We start from the raw sequence: 18,379 nt of genomic DNA, 5'->3' as shown, positions 1-18,379 counted from the left end.
AGCTATGTGTCAGTCCTTGTCAGCCGTCCAAGGACAGTATGTGACAGCAAAACATTTTCTTTTATTGGTTTTCCTTGTTATTAAATAAAGCCCATACAGTGCCTTTCCATTTAAACCTGTGATACTGACGTGGTAACATCTTCCAGGAGACAGGCAGAGAGCTGAACCAGAGGAGACGTGCCAGTGACAATGACAGAAGCATTTCTGTTTCTGTGCCGTCTTCTCATCCCATCTTGCAAGTTTACAAGCCATGGATATTATGCTGTTGCATTCTCCTGGATACATTTTTAAGATAGTGCCTACTTAGCTTTTAAAGAAAAGTGCTTTCAAATCATAATTTTAATTAACTCAGAAAAAAATGCAAATTTCTATTGCATATATGCCAACAGTGAACATTTGTGTTTTTGATGCCAAACTGTTTCTCCAGTGATATGCAATTCATACGACACACAAGTCAACTCAATTTATTCTGCATGTCAAAATGCATTAATTGCTTCTGAGTGTTGTCTCATTTGGTCTGTCCCATTTGCTAAATGAGAGAAATAAAATATATATAAAACTACTAATGTAGTTTGAAAAGAGTGCCTTCAAATTTAACACTGGTGGATTATTGTACAGAAATGACAGAATGCTGAAGTGGTAGAGGGCAAAAGAAAGAGAAAAAAAAGAGTATGTGTTCATAGAAGTTGTCATGTCACATGAAAAAGTCATGCAGCTGAGAGAGAAAAACAGCGATGTTTCTACCTCAAATTCCTATTAGATGACAGAGAAGAAATTATGGTATTACACTTTATTCTTGATCTACTCTAACTCAAAATGGGTGATAACTTTAGATCCTCTACAGCAAGCCACCTCTCTGTGCCAGTCGCTGTGTCTGTGAAAAGGAGGTACTAAAATATCTAAGCAACTCTCAAAAATACTCTGAAATAAACCTTCCAAAAGACAGGCTGGTTTTTCATTACTTTCTATTACAGCTGACTTGAAGTTATGGCATTTTTCTTCAGTGACTGATTTTAATTAAAAGCGTGTAATCACTCATTAAGGAAACTTTTTTTTCTTACTAAATCCATAATTTCTTCACTTACTGATTTAACTGTTCTTTGCTTTCATAACTGAAGTACTTGTGCATGCTGCCAGCATTTCATGACCAGAAGCTAGACCAGGTAACTTCCAGACATCTCTTTCAAGCAACACCCCTAACCTGAGAAGATGAATTGCCTGTAATATTCCAAGTCCTACAAATCCTGATATAACAGAGGTAAGAACCACAGCATGCTATGCTGCAATGCAGAGCAGTGAAATAGAACATTTTAAAACTCAGTTAAAGAGTTCAAACTAATCTTCATTTCTTTGCAATAAGCTCCAGCCAAAGTTCCTAGGGTGCTAGCAGGCTGCCCACCCCAGAGGTGGGGAACATTAAAGGCTGCAGGTACAGGGCTCATGCAACAAAGAAGTAGCTGCAGCTGAAAACTGATCTGCAAAGGGATCACATCTGACAGCTTCACACATTAAAACAAAACAAAACCAGGCAAAAAAACACTGTTCAAAAAAGGTTGCCAAGGATTGTCCAGCTGCGAGTGGGCCATAAATGCAAGTAACAGATAAAACAGTCTGTACAATCTGATAAAAAACAAATAACTTACCCAGGGCACAAGGGGGGTGATTGTCCAAATGTCACAAAAATAAAAACCTGTTCGTTCAGGTTTAGCTTCACATCTGCTAGTGTCCTGTCCTACAGCACTGCAATCTATTGTCTAATTCTAGGTTAAAATGAAGTAATCTAAATATGCACACTGTTATATAAAAGGGCCAGGGGATGAAATTACACCAGTTTACAATAAGGCCCTTTGAAACCCTAAACTAGCAAGTTAGCAGCCAAATTGTTCTTCTACTAATACAGACTGAGCAGAAAGTGATGACTAAAAGAGAGAAAATAAAGAGTGTAAACCTGTAGTTCTCAAAATCCGAAGTGTGTTTGCTGTATCAAGGCACACCAGAGGACTATTCAGGTGCTAAAAAACTACTGTTTTTTAAACCATCTCCGAGTTCAGTCTTAAAAAACTTTTGTTTTCCTATTGCTAGATTCTTCATAAATACAAGATCTGTAAAATTTCCTCTTCTTCCATTTCAAAACAAATAGAAATGTTAACACGCATCTTTTGAAAAAAAAACAACAAAAAATTCTAGTTAGTATTCAGTAAAAAAGTAAAAATCGGCTTCTTTTTTTTGAAGGAGAGCAGTAATTGTAAAATAAAAATCTAATGTGCTTTATTATACCTTCTAATTTTTTTTTCACTTGGCCTGCATGAAGTCTATGGCAAACATAGTTATTAAAACTATGGTTTTACCTAGCTTCATCTGTTCATGTAAGACTAATTCATGTGGTTTTAAGTATTCTTTTGCTTGGTAAGTAGCAGCCTGCTCATGGTAACAGACCTCACACCAGAACATGAAAAGGACCATTTGGTTATTTTCTTCTGTCTGTGAAATACAAGTCTTATTATTTTCCTCTTTTTCACTCAAAATACTATTAAATGGAGCCTTCCTATAAATGAAAAGAAAATTTCCTTCCTGTGCATGGATGTACAAATATATTCTGCATCTGAACTGGAAATAAAAAGAGGGTCATGAGCTTTTTTGGACACACCCACCCTAGAAGTACAGTGTTATGATAGGCCTCATCCCTGCTCCATGCCAGCTGCAGGGATCCACTGGATCTCAGCTGCACCTGATGGATCCCAGCTCACCTCTGCATCAGCTAGTAACTTGCATCATTTTCCTGCTGCTCTTCAAAATAGAGCTATTTACCTATTCATTTGTGAGTAAAGACAGGAAAGCCAAAGTGTAATAAACTCTCTTGTGATTCTTACTCTTTTTCTCGCTCAATGACCTTGATTAAGACTTGATTCCCCCACCTCTGACACACAGGAGAAGGCAAAGGAAAGGGGTCACAACATGTTTCTCAGTACAGAGGCTCTGCAGTACAACAATTAGGCATGTAGACTGACTCCTGGTCAAAAATAGGAAAAACAAATAAATTACTGACATAATGCAATAAATAGTATATATATTACATATAATCAAGCTGGCGTCTCAGAAAACAGCAGCTGCTCAATTCAGTCAAACAGCTCTTTAGAGGCTCTGAGGACAGGGGAGCACTTAGATTTCTGAAGCAGTGTGTGGTCATTGCTCTGAGACAAATGGGGAAGAATTTATTTCTCATATGGCAACACGGACGTTGTGGAATTGCTCATATAAGTTTCACCTAACTGATGTACTTTCAGGATAGGAATCACAAAATCAATAATTTCTTGTTAGTGTATTTTTTTGAGTTAAAATAATAATAGTGATCTCAAACTTATGGAGAAGATTCAGAATAAAACCTACACCACGGTATATCATGCTTCAGGAGGACGATCTACTGGCAAAAATTAAAGTGATTTCCTTTCTTTAAATAAAAACTTGAAAATTAATCTTGTTCACTGTACCAAGGAACGGTGCCTGGCTTCTTTTCCCAAGGATGAAAGATTCTTTAACAGAATGCCCAGGGAAATTAATCCAATAAAGGAATCTTTCTCTTCAGAAAACTCAACTGTCCATCAACATTCTACCCAACAGCAAACACCTTCTAATGCATCTCAGCTGCAGGGAAAGGCAGTCTTCAAAGTAACCAAGGACTAAACTATTCAAAGCCAAGGTGCCAGCACAAGTTTGAGCACAGGTCTTGCACTCATGCTTAGTCACACAATCTAATATACTTGCAACAGAGGATAGATCCTTATTCTCCATGAATTTTCATGATGTTATGCCTTTAGCTCCCAAAGAGAAATCTTGAGGCTGGAATGAAGTACTTATGCATCCCGAACTTGTCAAGAACCAGAAATCCTGCCTGATGAGCAGAAACTGCCCAGAACTAACCAGTATAAAACACATTAACCAGTACAAAATACCACAACTATACTAAAAGCAGATACATCTGATACCTTCTTAGAGTTTAAACCACCGAAGCCTCCTGCTTCCTGGGATCTCTAGCCCACAGACATGCCCTGTGGCTTTTAAGGAACCAAGCCATAGATGCTGTATTTTTTTTTTTTTTATTGGCTGAGAGAGGAGTTTAACCAAGATATAACAGTGAAATGGCTTTTCAAGTTGGGAGATGAAGGCTTAGTGCCTGCTCTAGGCAGACAGGCCTCACACAATTCCTTTTCCCAGGACAGTGCCCAATATCTTGGTGAGATTTTAGTCTCAGTGCCCACCTGGATGAAGGGAGTGATGAAATGGCTCTCCCACCCGTTACCGTCAAGTTCTGACACTGTTACTGAAGACTAAGAAGAATAAACTTGTCTTGAATCACGATTTTCTGTGACATTTCTTAAGGACATCAAATCCTATCTCTGTATGCAACACAGCACAGATTTCACCTCAATTTGCAATCTGCAGACTGTTTCACATATCAACATAAAGCTATGTAGCACTTATGAGAAGTACCACAGAGATTATAGTATGATAGGGTAGTAAAATACCTTCTGAAATAGGCATTTATCAGGCATCCAGTGCTGCAAAAACATTTTAACTACTATGAAAAGGTGCTTTTGCACTAAGCTAAACTGGCTCATCTACTTCCTATTAATAACCACACCATGAATAGTCAACAGAAAAATTGTTTCTCAGACTGCAAGAGATGAACTTCTGCCTAATCTTTTATAACCTTTATAAAACTTTATTAAATTACGAAGCCATGTAGCTTTTACAGGCTCTAAAGTTTTGGTTGGGAACACTTTAAATACATAAATACGTGCAGCTGTCCCAAGTAGTACCACCATGGGGACTTAAGACACTGTTAAGACTTTCCAGTCCTGTACCATTTAAAATCAGTAATAAAACTCTAGTCCAAGATAAAGTCTCAGATAGGAGCTACCCAGCCAGGAGAAAAGTACTCCTTATTAAAGAAAATTACTGACATTTTAGAAATACATGCAACTTTTCCCACTTCCTTTCACCTGTGTTACCCATAAAAGTCTCTAAAAATATATATATTCAAACTAGTTTATTGCATGGATAACCTCTTTCAGCAAGTCAGAAAGACAAAATCCCTTTGTTCATCTTTAGTACACTGTGCCCAAACTCAGAATCGTAGGGATCACGGTACTGGCAAAATGTGTCCCTATTGTGACCAGTAAGAAACAGTAGAAAATTAAAATGCTAAAAACAAGGCCAATACATTGGCTGGCAAGCCCAGATAGCTTTGAATTTGCTTGGAGCTGTCTCCTCAGGAGTCTGGTGCAGTCTGGTGCTAAGGAGGTCTGGAGATGACATCCTTAAAGGAAAGGAAAAATAAGAAAGGAAAAAGGAGAAGAAATATCCACCCCATTTTTCCCAGAAATGCCATCAGCAACAAGAAGAATCTCCCTCTGACATGGGACAGGGAGATAGATTGCCAATTCTCACAAACCCCTTGAAAGCCAAGAGAAAGCTGAAAAACTTTATGTATGTCATCTGCCACAGTCTGACCATCTGAAATATTTTGTTCATGTTTTTGGTAACCCTTGCTTTGCCAAAACTGACAGACCACCGTGGATATACATTTTAATGCAATTATTTGAAAAAGGCATACCACTGTGCACATTTCTAAAATTTTATTCTTCCAATGTAGCTTAATTATATCCCTCCAGCAATTGTAGTTCTGCAAAAACTTATATAACAAAGATCTTCTTCATTTCAACAAGGAAAAAATACTAAAACCACTCATTTAACATACAAACTAAAAGGTTTAAAACTAGGAGCTCAGAAGATTTCCCCAGATCTTACTACAATTTTCAAATCCACAGTAAAATCCTTTCACACAACTTGGTTGAAAGAGTTCAAATTATTCAATTCAATTTAGCAACATTTGTACTTACTGATTGTTCACTTAGATCCTGAGAGTCTTCCATTGAGGTTTTTCACCTTTATTTTCCTCCACAAGCAGAAATTATCTTCCTTTCAATTTACAGCTCAGTAGTCTAAATTAAAAAAGAAGATAAAAAATGACATGTTAGTCTATGGTCCTCACTTCAAAACCAAATCTTCAATAAACAAATAGCCTAACTGAGGTTGTGGTTTGCTAAAACCTGAAGCAAAGTTCCCATGCGAAGACTAATTTCATTTAAAGTGCTTCAACACCTTCGGTATTATTTTAGGAACTATCTAAAATACATCAACAGAAACAGGAACTTGTCTTTGACTCCTGCCAGAAAAAAAAAAGCTATGAAAACAAACCAATAAAGAAGCTAAAATGTTGAATACAGGCAGCTGTTTAAGTAGTCAACAAACGAAAACCCTTGAGAGAACATATTATAAAGACAGTTATAGAAGAGAACTGCTTAATACACATTTAATGATAACCTCTTAGCCATTAAGTGTCTGGCAGAAAAATAGGTTATTATGCAATTATCAGCATGGAGTCCCCTCTCTCAGGTTCATTAAATTCCTGTAGGATTAAATTAAACTCACAAAGTGGTTTATAAAATGCAGGTCCCTACAAAGTGCTAAATGATAGACATTATCCTAATTATCTACGATGTCTACCCCTTCTCTAATAGAGTGAATCATTCTTATCAAATATTGAGATCCTCAACAGGAAAACTCTATTCTCTAAGAGTTCTACCTGTGAATGATCATGGTAACCTTAACTATAAAGCCACATGATTATATTACAATCTCCTTTCTCAGAAAAGATCAGTTTTGGAGTTATGCAAATTTGCATAATTTAGAACCAAAAAAAAAAGACAGGAATATTTCATATATGCAATAATCATATAATTAATTAAAGCTCATGTTACATTAAAAAAAAATCAATATGTAAACACATACATTAAGGAACCTAAACATCCTGGACTTGCTTAACAACATTACCTAGATTTGTTTATCAAGAAGGCACAACAAGGAACTACCTGGGACTATGCCCAGTATCTTAAACATATTATGGATCTCTGTTTTAAATTCTGACCAGCAAGCACTAATAAATGCAAACAATGTACAGCTGTATTGGCATTTGAAGAATATTTGAAAGGAGCCAGAGCCATGGAACCTACATGGAACAAACCACGGCACCTACATATTCTCACCCACTGCCCTGCATTGCCTTGTGAACACTGCCTCTCTTAATCTCAAGTGCAACTTACTTGCCATACCTCCACTTACTCCCCAAAATGTAACTCCCAAAAATTTTGTTTTGCATTAGATATTTTCTAATATCAAATTAGAATGCACAAATGCACAGCCCCAGTCTACCTTGCTTTCAGTTTCACCCCGGTTTTTCCTGCCACCTCCTGTCTATCTTCCCTGTTGCTGAAGTTTCAAAATTATTCACATTTCATTAATTTTTGCCATGATGTTAGACAAGGAAAAGACAAATTGCAAGAAAATCATGTTACGTGTATTTCACCACAGCTGAAAAGAATTCCTTTTTCAAAATGGTTTTAGCGTCCTCTCAATTTCAGAGGGATCCAAGACATCAATGTCTTCCCCCGCAACACCTTCACCAAAACTGTAATCACTTCCCGTGATTTTTTGGTCAATGTGGAGCCCACACTCTTGTGTTTGTAAATATCTCCTCCAGTCTTTGTTCAATGAAGCTAAAAGGAGAATTGAAAGGCTTCTTTGAAACACCCATTATAGGCAAATTTCAGAAAGAAGACTGCCATGATCAATAGGTATTTTAAGAGAAAGCAGCTCTACATGGCATTGCCTGCAGCAGTCCCAATCAAAGGAAGCAATTGCAAACACAGAGTTGAATTTTTACAACCAATACTAAAATATTCCATTAGTAACTTGAAATAAAATCTGCTTTGATTTAATTAAAAGTTTGTAGTGTGTTCACTTTATTGCATTGGTAAGATTGTCTGTGGAAATAAATGGTCAAAATACAAAATATGCAACAAATTATTTGACTAGTTTCTAAGTATAGCGACTGAAAAGTCAGTACCTGGCTTGCATTCAAACAGTAAATGCTGTAATTCTGTCAGTAGGTCACCAAGGTGACAGATACCCCACTTTCTGTATAAAACTCAACTATAACTCAACTACAGAGCAATACCATAACAGATAGACCCATGTTTCTTTCCTTATTGATGGGTGCTTAATCAAAGCACACTGAGATCAACAGATGGATGTCACATTTTTCCTAAAACAACAGTGTATCAATATTTTAAATACATCCTGGTGACACAAATCCAACAGGAGTTTTATTAGTAAGACCTGCCAATGATTTACTCGCAGCAGGTGTTGTGTCCCAAAATTCAGATGGGTGCATTCACTGGATTGCATCATTAAATATCCCACATGTATTAGTCACTTCCTAAAAAAGACTAAGTTTTCCTGAATTTTCGAAGTTACTTTACTGAATTGCAAGACAAAGACAAGCTTTTTTTAATCTTTGCAGAGATACACAATATGTTAAATATATTGTTTGCATGAACGTGCTAAATTATAAGTTTCCATGAAGTTCATCTTCATACTCTCTCAAAATTCAGAATTCTCACTGGAAATGGCACTTTTTAAAATGAAATTCAGAAATAATATTTTATCAGTTTTATTCTACCTATCAACAGCTGAAACTTGCTGCATTCTGAGCCCAGTTAAAGCAGTTGATTATAACCAACTGCTAACACAAAGATTTTTATAATGGCACTTATGCCAATTGCACTTAGACCAAATCCTTTAGGGTTTAGTTTTATACATTTGTAAAAGAGGAGAAAAACCATTAGAGAAGTCAGTGATTTAAATAAGACCAACATTACTCCCTAGTAAAGATATAAAATTAAAGGATAATAGTAACCTCGTGCTGTTTTATGAGGCAATAATCCAGTTACCAATTCAACCTTGTAGTTTATTCCATCAAGAGAACCAGATTAAAAACAGAGGGAGGGAGGGCACTCTTATCCCTATTATATTGCAAGTGTTTCTAACTGGGTTTAAATATTTTTAAAACTGTTGTTAAAAGTCTTAAACTCACAGACAAGCCAGAATGAAGAAAAATGCCTGTTTCTCCTCTTTATCCACTCCTTGCAGATGTGGCTTTAAAACTGATGAAGTGTTTTATGCTCCCAGATAAAAATTTTACCTTTCTAAGAAATGTCTTAATTAGGAGGATTCCTGACTTTCCTCATCAGCAAATGCATTTAAATCTAATTTTTTATTTATTTATTTTTATCTGAGGGAATAAAACACTTCATCAAATTTAAACTGCAACTTCCAGGACTTGACCATGAGGAGAAACATGTGTTTCCTTCCAGAGATACACACATAAGTTAAAGAAAATAAACTACTTGAGGATCTGCTGCACACTGCTTTATAAATGACTGAAAATGTAATACAATTTCATTTTCTATGGGATGTCTACTATGATCCTGTGTTGCAACTTCCACCAGCTCAAGATAGAATGTGAAGTTTGGGGACCCACAGGTGAAAACCAGTCTTAAAAATCTACATGTTTCCCAAGAGTATTTCAGAGACTGCTTCAGGCCCTCCTGTCGGCCAGACAGGGATATGGATCTCCAAGAAGAATCCATCATCCAGAAGAGGGTTAAATATGGCTGTCTTTGGACCAGTTTGATTGCAGACCACTTTTAACTTGCTGAGGATGAGAATTTTAGTCTCAGAGAAGTCTTAGAGCATTCTGGAATCCTTTGTAGCACATCCAGGACCCACTTCTATATTAGTGACATCCGAAAATCTGAGCTCCGTCCTCATCAGAGCCCTTGGCATGCAGTGGAGAGGACAGCAATACCGTCATGTACCACCAATTTTAGCTTCAGGCATTTCCAGCAAGCCCTGATGGAAGGAAATCATCTTCCCTGGGTTTTGTGTTCTGCTGAGCACCTGCCTACATCGATTTTCATTTGCAGATGCATTGCTTAAATAGAGAAGATAGATTATTCCTTATTTTGAATAATCTTAATTATGCTGGGATTTCACAGAAAAACTCATGCAACTTTACACAGATGAATACCCTGCCTGTTTTAACCACACACACTGTTGCAAACAGGGAAGGAATACGGGAGGAATTTCCATGATGTCCCGAAAAGCGAGCAGAACCACCCATCTGCTTTCTCTACAAACAGCCCTCATTTTCACAGTAAATACTTGGGTGACAGCATACTGGCTGCTTGGAGGGGGCTGCACAGGACACCTTTTAAGACCCATTCAGTGTTCTCATTCCAGCATGTATCCAGCGTGGATGTGCATAAGAACACGCATATGTCGAAACTGGGCATATGGTATATATTCTAATGTATATGGAAAATGTGCCCCTGAAGTTCATAAACTTCAAGGTGCAATGTCAGACATTATTAGATTTAGAGTCTTACTACGATTCCTGCTGGAGATGAAGTAGTGTTTGTTTCTGCTGACACAAGATATTTTCAGTCATTTTCAGATCTTAGGTTAAGATGCATGTCAAGAACAGGTATGGGATCTTCAACACCCACCACACATTTACAGTTCTGAGCTCATCTAGCTTCCCTCTACCTTCTCCCTCTCCTGAAAAATTACACATCTGTAACTGCGATATAAGTTGTTATTTCCATCTTCCTTTCTGAGCACATTAATTCATGCCAGACACTAAACACAGTAATCAAAACAGACACAATTCATGCCATCAAGCCGCAACACACTGAAAACTCCTCAAAGTTCAGATCAAATTATTGACTTTCATGCAAGTCACTATACACTTGTTAGACACAGTCTTGCAATTTCTGCATGGTCTTCAATGAATATTTGTATAATTGTCAGTTCTGCGTAATTTTCTTCCTTGAACTGAGTTTGCTGGAGGGTGGCATTGCTTGTGTAGCATTTGTGGACATTTTATTCAAGAAAAATTAAGATGGTATTCCCACTCTGCATCAGGTACTTCCAACTTAGAAACAAGTCACACCACCACAAAACCATTTGGTACCAATCAAAAACAGGCACCAAGACAAACAAAGCAGAGCAACACAGACCATGATGTCCCTGCATCAGTTAGGTACGTAAACCAGGTAGGAAACTAAAAGTGTCCATGACAATAGATCTGCCTGCTGTCCCATTACCATTATGCAACACAAAAAAAATGGGGAAAACAGAAAGGCTTCCTGGCAAATGGCAAACACCTGTAAGCACTGGATCTCATTTACTTTAGGTAGAAGAACAGGGTGCAGCATTTATCTCTTGCAACTCTGGCTACCAACTTTATAGATACTCAAATGTGAACTAAAACTGATTCCCCTACTCTTCCTACCCCTCCCATCCCATACCTGTGCAATGAATAAGAAGGATTAAATTTAAGAATATAGAATTATAAACTCAGCAATACCTCCCTTATCCTAGCACTGTGAAATTGTCAAGATTGAGACCAGAGCTACAAATCCACTGACGCTTAGGGGCTTCCCAACTGTACAAGACCTCATCACTCATGCTTAGAGAAGGCATGCAGCTACACAGACTTCATCTATCTCATTCCAAATTAATCAGTTACAGAATTTTCCAGATAGAAATGAATAAAACAAATTCTGAGACTTCTGTCCTTGATTTATAAACAAGTCTGATCTAGAATCCCACTGTGTTCCCCTAAAAATAAAGAGAAAATAAAGGTGGTTTACAGGGAAAAGAAACAAAACCCAAACAAGTAACGCAAAGATGACACAGATAGAAGCATACTCTGCTAAGATTTTTTATTAAAATTTTTTTTTCCTACTAGCTGGCCATTTCAATGTTTTAAACAATTAGATTTTTTTTAGGGGGAACAATTTTGGGTTTTACTACATGTGATTTGGTATTTTGGTTGACTTCTGAGACAATTATTCTCTCTTTTTTTGTAGAAATAGCTGTAAATAAAACAAATAAAACATTTCAATTCTTTATAAACATGCCACTGAAAACAGAAAGAAAAAGGCTATACTTTGTTAGACAGAGTATTTAAAAACACACTGTCAACTTGAAAATATTATTTATTTTTCCCTCTCCCCAAAAAAAGCATGTCAAATTTACCTTTTATACACAAAAAGCCCCCTCAAAAACCTTGTGACACAAAACTAGTATAAAATAACAAAAAAAAAGCTATTTCTAAAACAGAAACATTCTAGAATTTAGGAGAACCTAAAAATGAGCATATCCACAAGGTAAAAGAAAGCAGCAGTTTTACAAGGCTGAAAAACTTGATGCAAAGAACCCAACCACATGGATTCATGAAAGCTGTGACAGCACAGTACCTTTGATCCTATTTGCTTTAAAAACCATGCCACAGTTTGAAGAGTGTATTCAACAGTATGAGGATGCCATGAGAGTTACTGTAGAAGTTCAGATACTCCCTAGGATTACTAGAAACATCCTGGTGAAGGAGGAAGTTCGCAGCATGCCCATCCTTTTTACGTGTGAGAGTCATTGTCCAGTAGCTGTTATTCCTGTTACTGCCAAATGTCTCACATGAAATTCTTGAATGGAACATTTTGAAATGTCAGAAAGAAACACAAAGTTAACCAACCCAAAAGAAGCCTGGGCACTTTGGTTCTGGTTTGGTAGAAGAAATGAAATGTTATTAACTAAATTTGACAGTAACCCCTAAATATTGCATTGGAGAAAGTGTTATTTTTTCATTCCATGAACAATGGGAAACAAAAAGTGTGAATGCAGAACTGTCCCAGAATATGGAACTCCTTCTGGTGCCAGCATGCAGCTTGGGTGGCTTCTGACAGAACAGAATGACAATTATTACTCACCAAACCTAACACTGCTGCACCCCAGCCATCAAGTCAAACTGAAACCTTCAGAACACAATGACTGAAAAGTAGAAAATTTTCCATGTACCATCTTTGTCCAGCACAAATGCAAAACGCCATACCAGATGTCCTGTGTAATCTACATTTTTTATGCTGATCCTCACATGAGCTGTCTGCACTCATTTCAGCTCCTGGCCCACCAGCAGTCCTCATAGGTAACTGAAATGTTGTGACATCTGTGGAACAGCTCGCAATCCTACAGGCAAATCTCTTTTACTCTGAGCCCGCAGTAAGTGTGCCACACAAAGTAATTGTGAAAAACAGCTATTCTCAGATTTTAACTAAAACTACTGTTTTGACAGTGCATCCTTTACCACATTTCCCCATTTAGATATTTATTAGCTGTGCTCAAACTATGTTAGATTCTCCTTTGATCAACTAAAATTTGTTAATCCCCTGGAAGAAACATTTTCCAATTGTTTAATTACTCCTCTGGTCTTAAATATGAAACCTCCAATTTTTCAAACTACCTTTCTAAAGCTAAGAAAGGGTACAGCTTTACAGTAGTAGCTGCACCTGTACTACCTACACAGATAATGTAACCCCTCCTACTCTGCTGAATACTTAGTTTAAGTTAGTACTCCTTTTTTTGGCTACAATACCATCATTATTATTCGCTATGGCCTCCATTTGTTTGGGGTTTTTTTAAATAAACTGCTGGCTTGTAGGGAAGTACATACTGTTTGCTTGCTTTCAGTTTGCTCAACAAGCCAGACTACTCTCATCAATCTGCACTCCTCATTATTTACCCACCCCTCAGTCTTTGTAGTAGCAGTACTTTAGGCATTACAGCCTAACAACAGAAGTATAAGGAAGTTTGTAAGAAGAAAAATATCTTTTATTGGGTCAGCAATTGTTCTAATCAAGGGTATTACTTCTTGTCGAACTTACTAATCTTGTGTCACCGGTAAAATAATAAATAGGTTTTGATTTGATGATTGCCCCATGAAAAATTCTTTGTAATAGCATGTTTTTTAAAGACTTGTTAACAAGTAACTATTTGTGAAATCTATGCTTTATTTTGCTGCTTAATCCATTTCATTTGTGCCAAGTTGATTTTGTATCCTTCAACTTTATTAATCAAAAAGTCATGTCAACTCAAGATAGACTTACAGAACTTTATTACATCACTACGCTTATTTTTGGAAATCAAACTTGTACTCACATCAAAAATAATATTGCTGGTTTGGCTTGCCTGAGTGTTCATAAACCCGTGATGCGGAATAGTGTGCCTATTCCAGTGTTATATGGGAACAACATAAAAAAAGTCATTTGGAATGTGATAGCCTGTAAGTTAATACTTTGTGACAGTGGAGACTAATAAAAAATAGTTGCCATAAATTAAGCACTTGTCTACAGTGACAGCTATGTAATGGCCACTTCTGAGAAATTATTGCACTTCTTTCCCCGGGAATAGTGATAAAAGAATGCAGCCTGTCATGAGCGCTGCAGCCCTTGGCAGTGACGTCCTATTTCTACTGGGGTTATGCTCCTCCTGTTCCCTGCAAGCCCACATTTTGGACAGCAGTGCAAAGATCTGGAAAAGTTCTGTCATCTGGTATCATGTCTGAACTCCTGCCTTCCTTCAAGAAAATCACAGCTGTCCCCTCCAAAGGCCCCAGCACTTTCCCTATTGTTTTAACTTGCACATGTATCTGCAAATTATTTGCAGCTACTTCAATTTTAGTCAAAAATCCCTGCATCAACACAACCTTTTGATTAAGATCAAGGGATCATTTTTGTAGGCAATGTTTTCATTCTGAAAAATTCCACCTATCCCGCAGACTTGAACCCTGCACTTCAGTTAATAGAGGTGGCAGATTAGGTAACGGAGACTGTGGTTCTGCAGCTATTTCTGCAGCACCGCTGCCAGGCTCAGCAGCACGGGTGCTGCCACTCATTCCGACCTTTGCCTCGTTGCCAGCACAGCTGTTTGTGAACCACAGCAGGAACAGATCCAACTTAAACGAGTGGCCGGCAGAGGCGGGTTAAGGGGCTGCTTTAGAAGCGCTGCCACCAAATGTGAAACCATGGCTTCACACTTTTCTGTCCTCTACCACAGGAAACAGACAGAGGTAGGACTGCAGATAGGGTTAGTCACACATGAGGTTACTTCTTGATGCTTATATGAACCAATATTGCTAGATAATGACGCAAAAAACAGCAAAATGATGGATCTCTTCCTACAGACCTATTATCAAAGTATTCCAGACTAAGTCCTGATTTGACAGCATCTCTCAAACTGCTGTTCCAATCCTGGACTTCCTTCAATGCAGATCTAAGCAAGATCTCAAAAAGCTGGGCGATTTCACAACTATCAGGGAGCAAACTCTTCTATTTCATTTGTTTTATGCCAAAAAAATTGACTGCTCATCTAGCCCTTGCAGAAATCAGACTATCATTTAATCAGAAAATTGGAAAACAAACTGAATCATAGATAACTAGCTACCAGAAGTGACTAGGAAACACATTATCTAGCCATTTCAGCTGAAAACCTCCTGTTGCAGGTGACTCCCAGACATATTGCTGCACAGTGAGCTCAGGATTCAGATGGTACTTTGAGCACAAAAATATTGCTTCTCTGAAGGAGCAATTAACTGAAAAAAGTTAATTTGAACATTATATTAGATCCTTCTACCATACCAGATTAGAATAAACATAAAAAATAGGTGTCTGAGTGGAAAAGTACTTTCATCTTCCCATTTGGAAAATCTGCCACAGTCCCAAATCTTGCCTTGGGGTAACAGGAAATGTTATTTTCAAGACCCTTTCCCAGAATATAATCTCTGCATTTGTGAAAACCTCTATACCATTCAGCCCTATTAGTTGTCAACTTCCCAGTTCTCTGTGTTAAGAAGACCAGAACAGAAATGCTAGGTTGAGTTTGGGTTGTGTTGCTAGAACTTGGTAGAGGAAATGTGCATAATCTCCTTGAGCTGTGCCTGGCTTTGTGAAACCATGTCTATGCTGGGACACTCGGGAGAGCTGGAAGAAGGACCTCACATACAGCGTGATGTCAGGATGCATAAACTGAAGTGTACAGAGGCTGGTGTAGCTGCTCTCTCTTCAGAGTAAGATAAACTTCATTTTCTGTGGAGTTCTGGGAATATACTACAGTAAATAAAAAGAAACATCCAGATGGGTTTTAATACAGTAAACGGACTTCATGCCTTTCTTTGAATAGATTTGGCATTCATGAAATGTCCCTGAATAAGCACAACCTGATTACTCATTTCTTTGAGCAACAAAGTTGCCTTAACAGAATTAAAACAATACAGACAATTAGCAATATTTCTAACTGCATCATTTTCAAGAATACAGTTACTGTAAAAAGCATTTCTGTGGTCATTTATAAAATGCTACAAAAAAAAAAGTTCTAACATATAAATGCCTTGTATGGAGTACAAAAATGCCTTGAAATGGAAGAAAAAAATATATAGTTTGGATGTTTATACTTAACTCCCATTTTTTTCCCTAAGTATTGCAGGATTACTTCTCTCTGCATGTGATCTCACACATATAATACATATTGCAATACCCCACCAAAAAAGCAGACTGAACTAAGAATAGAGGACTAGATACTCATCTGGCATAATGTGAGACCACTCCAGTAATTTCAGCATTCCTACTCCAATTTGCAACAGCTAAGGATCTGGCACAAAACATCAAGTTAAGTTTCCAATTACCTCATGCACCAGCATTGATTTCAACAGTTATATACACACAGTCATAGAGGAGAATTATTTGAAAAATTGCAAACTCAGCTCTGTATTTCTTTTACTTTTATGGTCTAAATCAGACCCTACATGGTATTTTAATTTAAGTTTTTGTGGTTTAATTATATATATTTCAAGAGTAGACTAGTTACTCGCTGATCTACCCAATTTAAAAAAAAAAGGCAGCAATAATTTTTTACGCTTCTGAGAATGTGAACTTGTACTGGGTCATATCACAATAGTAGTTAATTTTAATGCTGCCAAAAAATCTAGTGCATAGTAACTTAAATGCATAAATAAAAAGTTAACAACTATGCAAAAATCAGTCTTCTGTATGTGAATATTTTTCAGGTTGCCTTGGGAGGTCTTTTTTCTAATTTTCTGCTCCAAATTGGTCAAATTTTATAGTCCAGCACAACCCTAGTGCAAAGAGAGTATTCAGTCCGCCCAGACAGACAGAGGTCTTCAGAGACCGCATTTAAATTACATCCAACTGAACTGCCCTCCACTGTAGATCTACGAACATCTACTGAATGAAAAATCATCGTAACAGTGCTTATTTATTTAGGTCTAGGAAAAAGACATAGAGCTCCAAAGGAATTCATGCACAGAAATCCTCCAAACTTCTTTTCAAATCCATGATAATTGCAGCCTAGCTAAAATTCTAGTGTGTAGTACCCAAGCCTAACAGCCTAAGACCAAAAGAGTCTCACTGGTGTAAGGAGTTCTGAACTCTGGTGTAAGAAGTTCTGAAGTTTACACTGGTGTAAGAAGTTCTGAAGATAATCACTAGTCATTATAATATTCCCTTAGAGAAATAAGGAAATTTTAAACATATTGAAAATAAAATGCTTAAACTTTAGTATTCCTCTGACAGCCATTAGCATCTGACATTTTGCTCAAAAGCCTGATAACTAGCCTATATGATCCTGTGACTGAGACTGCCCAGTGATACATTTCAATATAGGATAGTCAATCATCAAAGTAATTTTCACTGTTTAACATTAAAGCAAAAAGGCAGCCAGCTATTCGACGCATTTCTCAGGCTTAGAGACAAAAAGAAGAAACTGCTGTAAAAGAGTTTTTGCCTTTAAGGTCCTGTATTACAGGCATCCCAAAAAGCAATCCTTCTGGCAGCATTGCAAACTACAATGTGGACTAAAAACGTGAGTTTTATTGCCTTTTCAAAAGGATTTTACTATTTATTTGACATATAAGCACTATTCTTATCTGAGCTTTTGCGCTGCAAAATGCATCCAAGTTCCTTTAACCACTTCTGATTTAATGACAGATTTAATAACATTGCAACACAGAAGTGTGGAATTGGCCAAAAAGTTATTTCACAAAAATCTGATTTCTGTACAGCAACATCTAAAATGTCACCTAATACATAGAAGTAAAGCAGAAAGTTTTTAATGTATATTGTAAATCCTGAGGCTTTGATAGGTAAGACATCTACTAGCTTTAAAAGACCATAATTTATTTTTAATAACCATTTTTATTTAATTTTTCAAAGAGTAGCAGTTTATGCCTTCAGTAGAACCATACCCTGAAATCTCAGGGGTGATAAAAGGGCCATGCCAAAGCTGAAAGGTTTCGAATATCAAACTATACTATTATGTCAGGGTCAGCAAGATCAATTAGCACTTTTCAATGACAGAAAAAGGTTAAGTGGGACATACATTTGCACAATATTCAAATCCAAAAAAGAAAAATAGCACATATTAGGCGTACTTATAAACCTCTGGGTCAGTGACTGAATTTCAACACCCTTCTTCCAGTTGCATACCATAAATGCTGGGTTTTTTTAACACAAAATGTCAAGAAGATGACAGATATATTAGATAGCAGAAATACTATTGGATTCCC

At 37.1% G+C, this 18,379-nt stretch overlaps 1 protein-coding gene across 11 annotated transcripts in view; it reads right to left on the bottom strand.

The window, feature by feature from the left end:
* The window catches only part of EYA4 (EYA transcriptional coactivator and phosphatase 4), a 143,828-nt gene that overhangs the window by 121,254 nt on the left and 4,195 nt on the right, over positions 1-18,379 (bottom strand). For all 11 annotated transcript variants that reach the window (XM_032101768.1, XM_032101767.1, XM_032101776.1 and 8 more), the window contains exon 2: positions 5,901-6,002. In XM_032101768.1, the coding sequence (XP_031957659.1) occupies positions 5,901-5,933 (33 nt within the window). In that variant the 5' untranslated portion in view covers positions 5,934-6,002. The remainder of the gene's footprint in view (positions 1-5,900; positions 6,003-18,379) is intronic.

The sequence above is a fragment of the Corvus moneduloides genome, chromosome 3, assembly GCF_009650955.1.
Source record: "Corvus moneduloides isolate bCorMon1 chromosome 3, bCorMon1.pri, whole genome shotgun sequence".
In the NCBI taxonomy this organism is placed as follows: Eukaryota; Metazoa; Chordata; class Aves; order Passeriformes; family Corvidae; genus Corvus; species Corvus moneduloides.
This window is presented reverse-complemented; position numbering and strand designations above follow the sequence as displayed.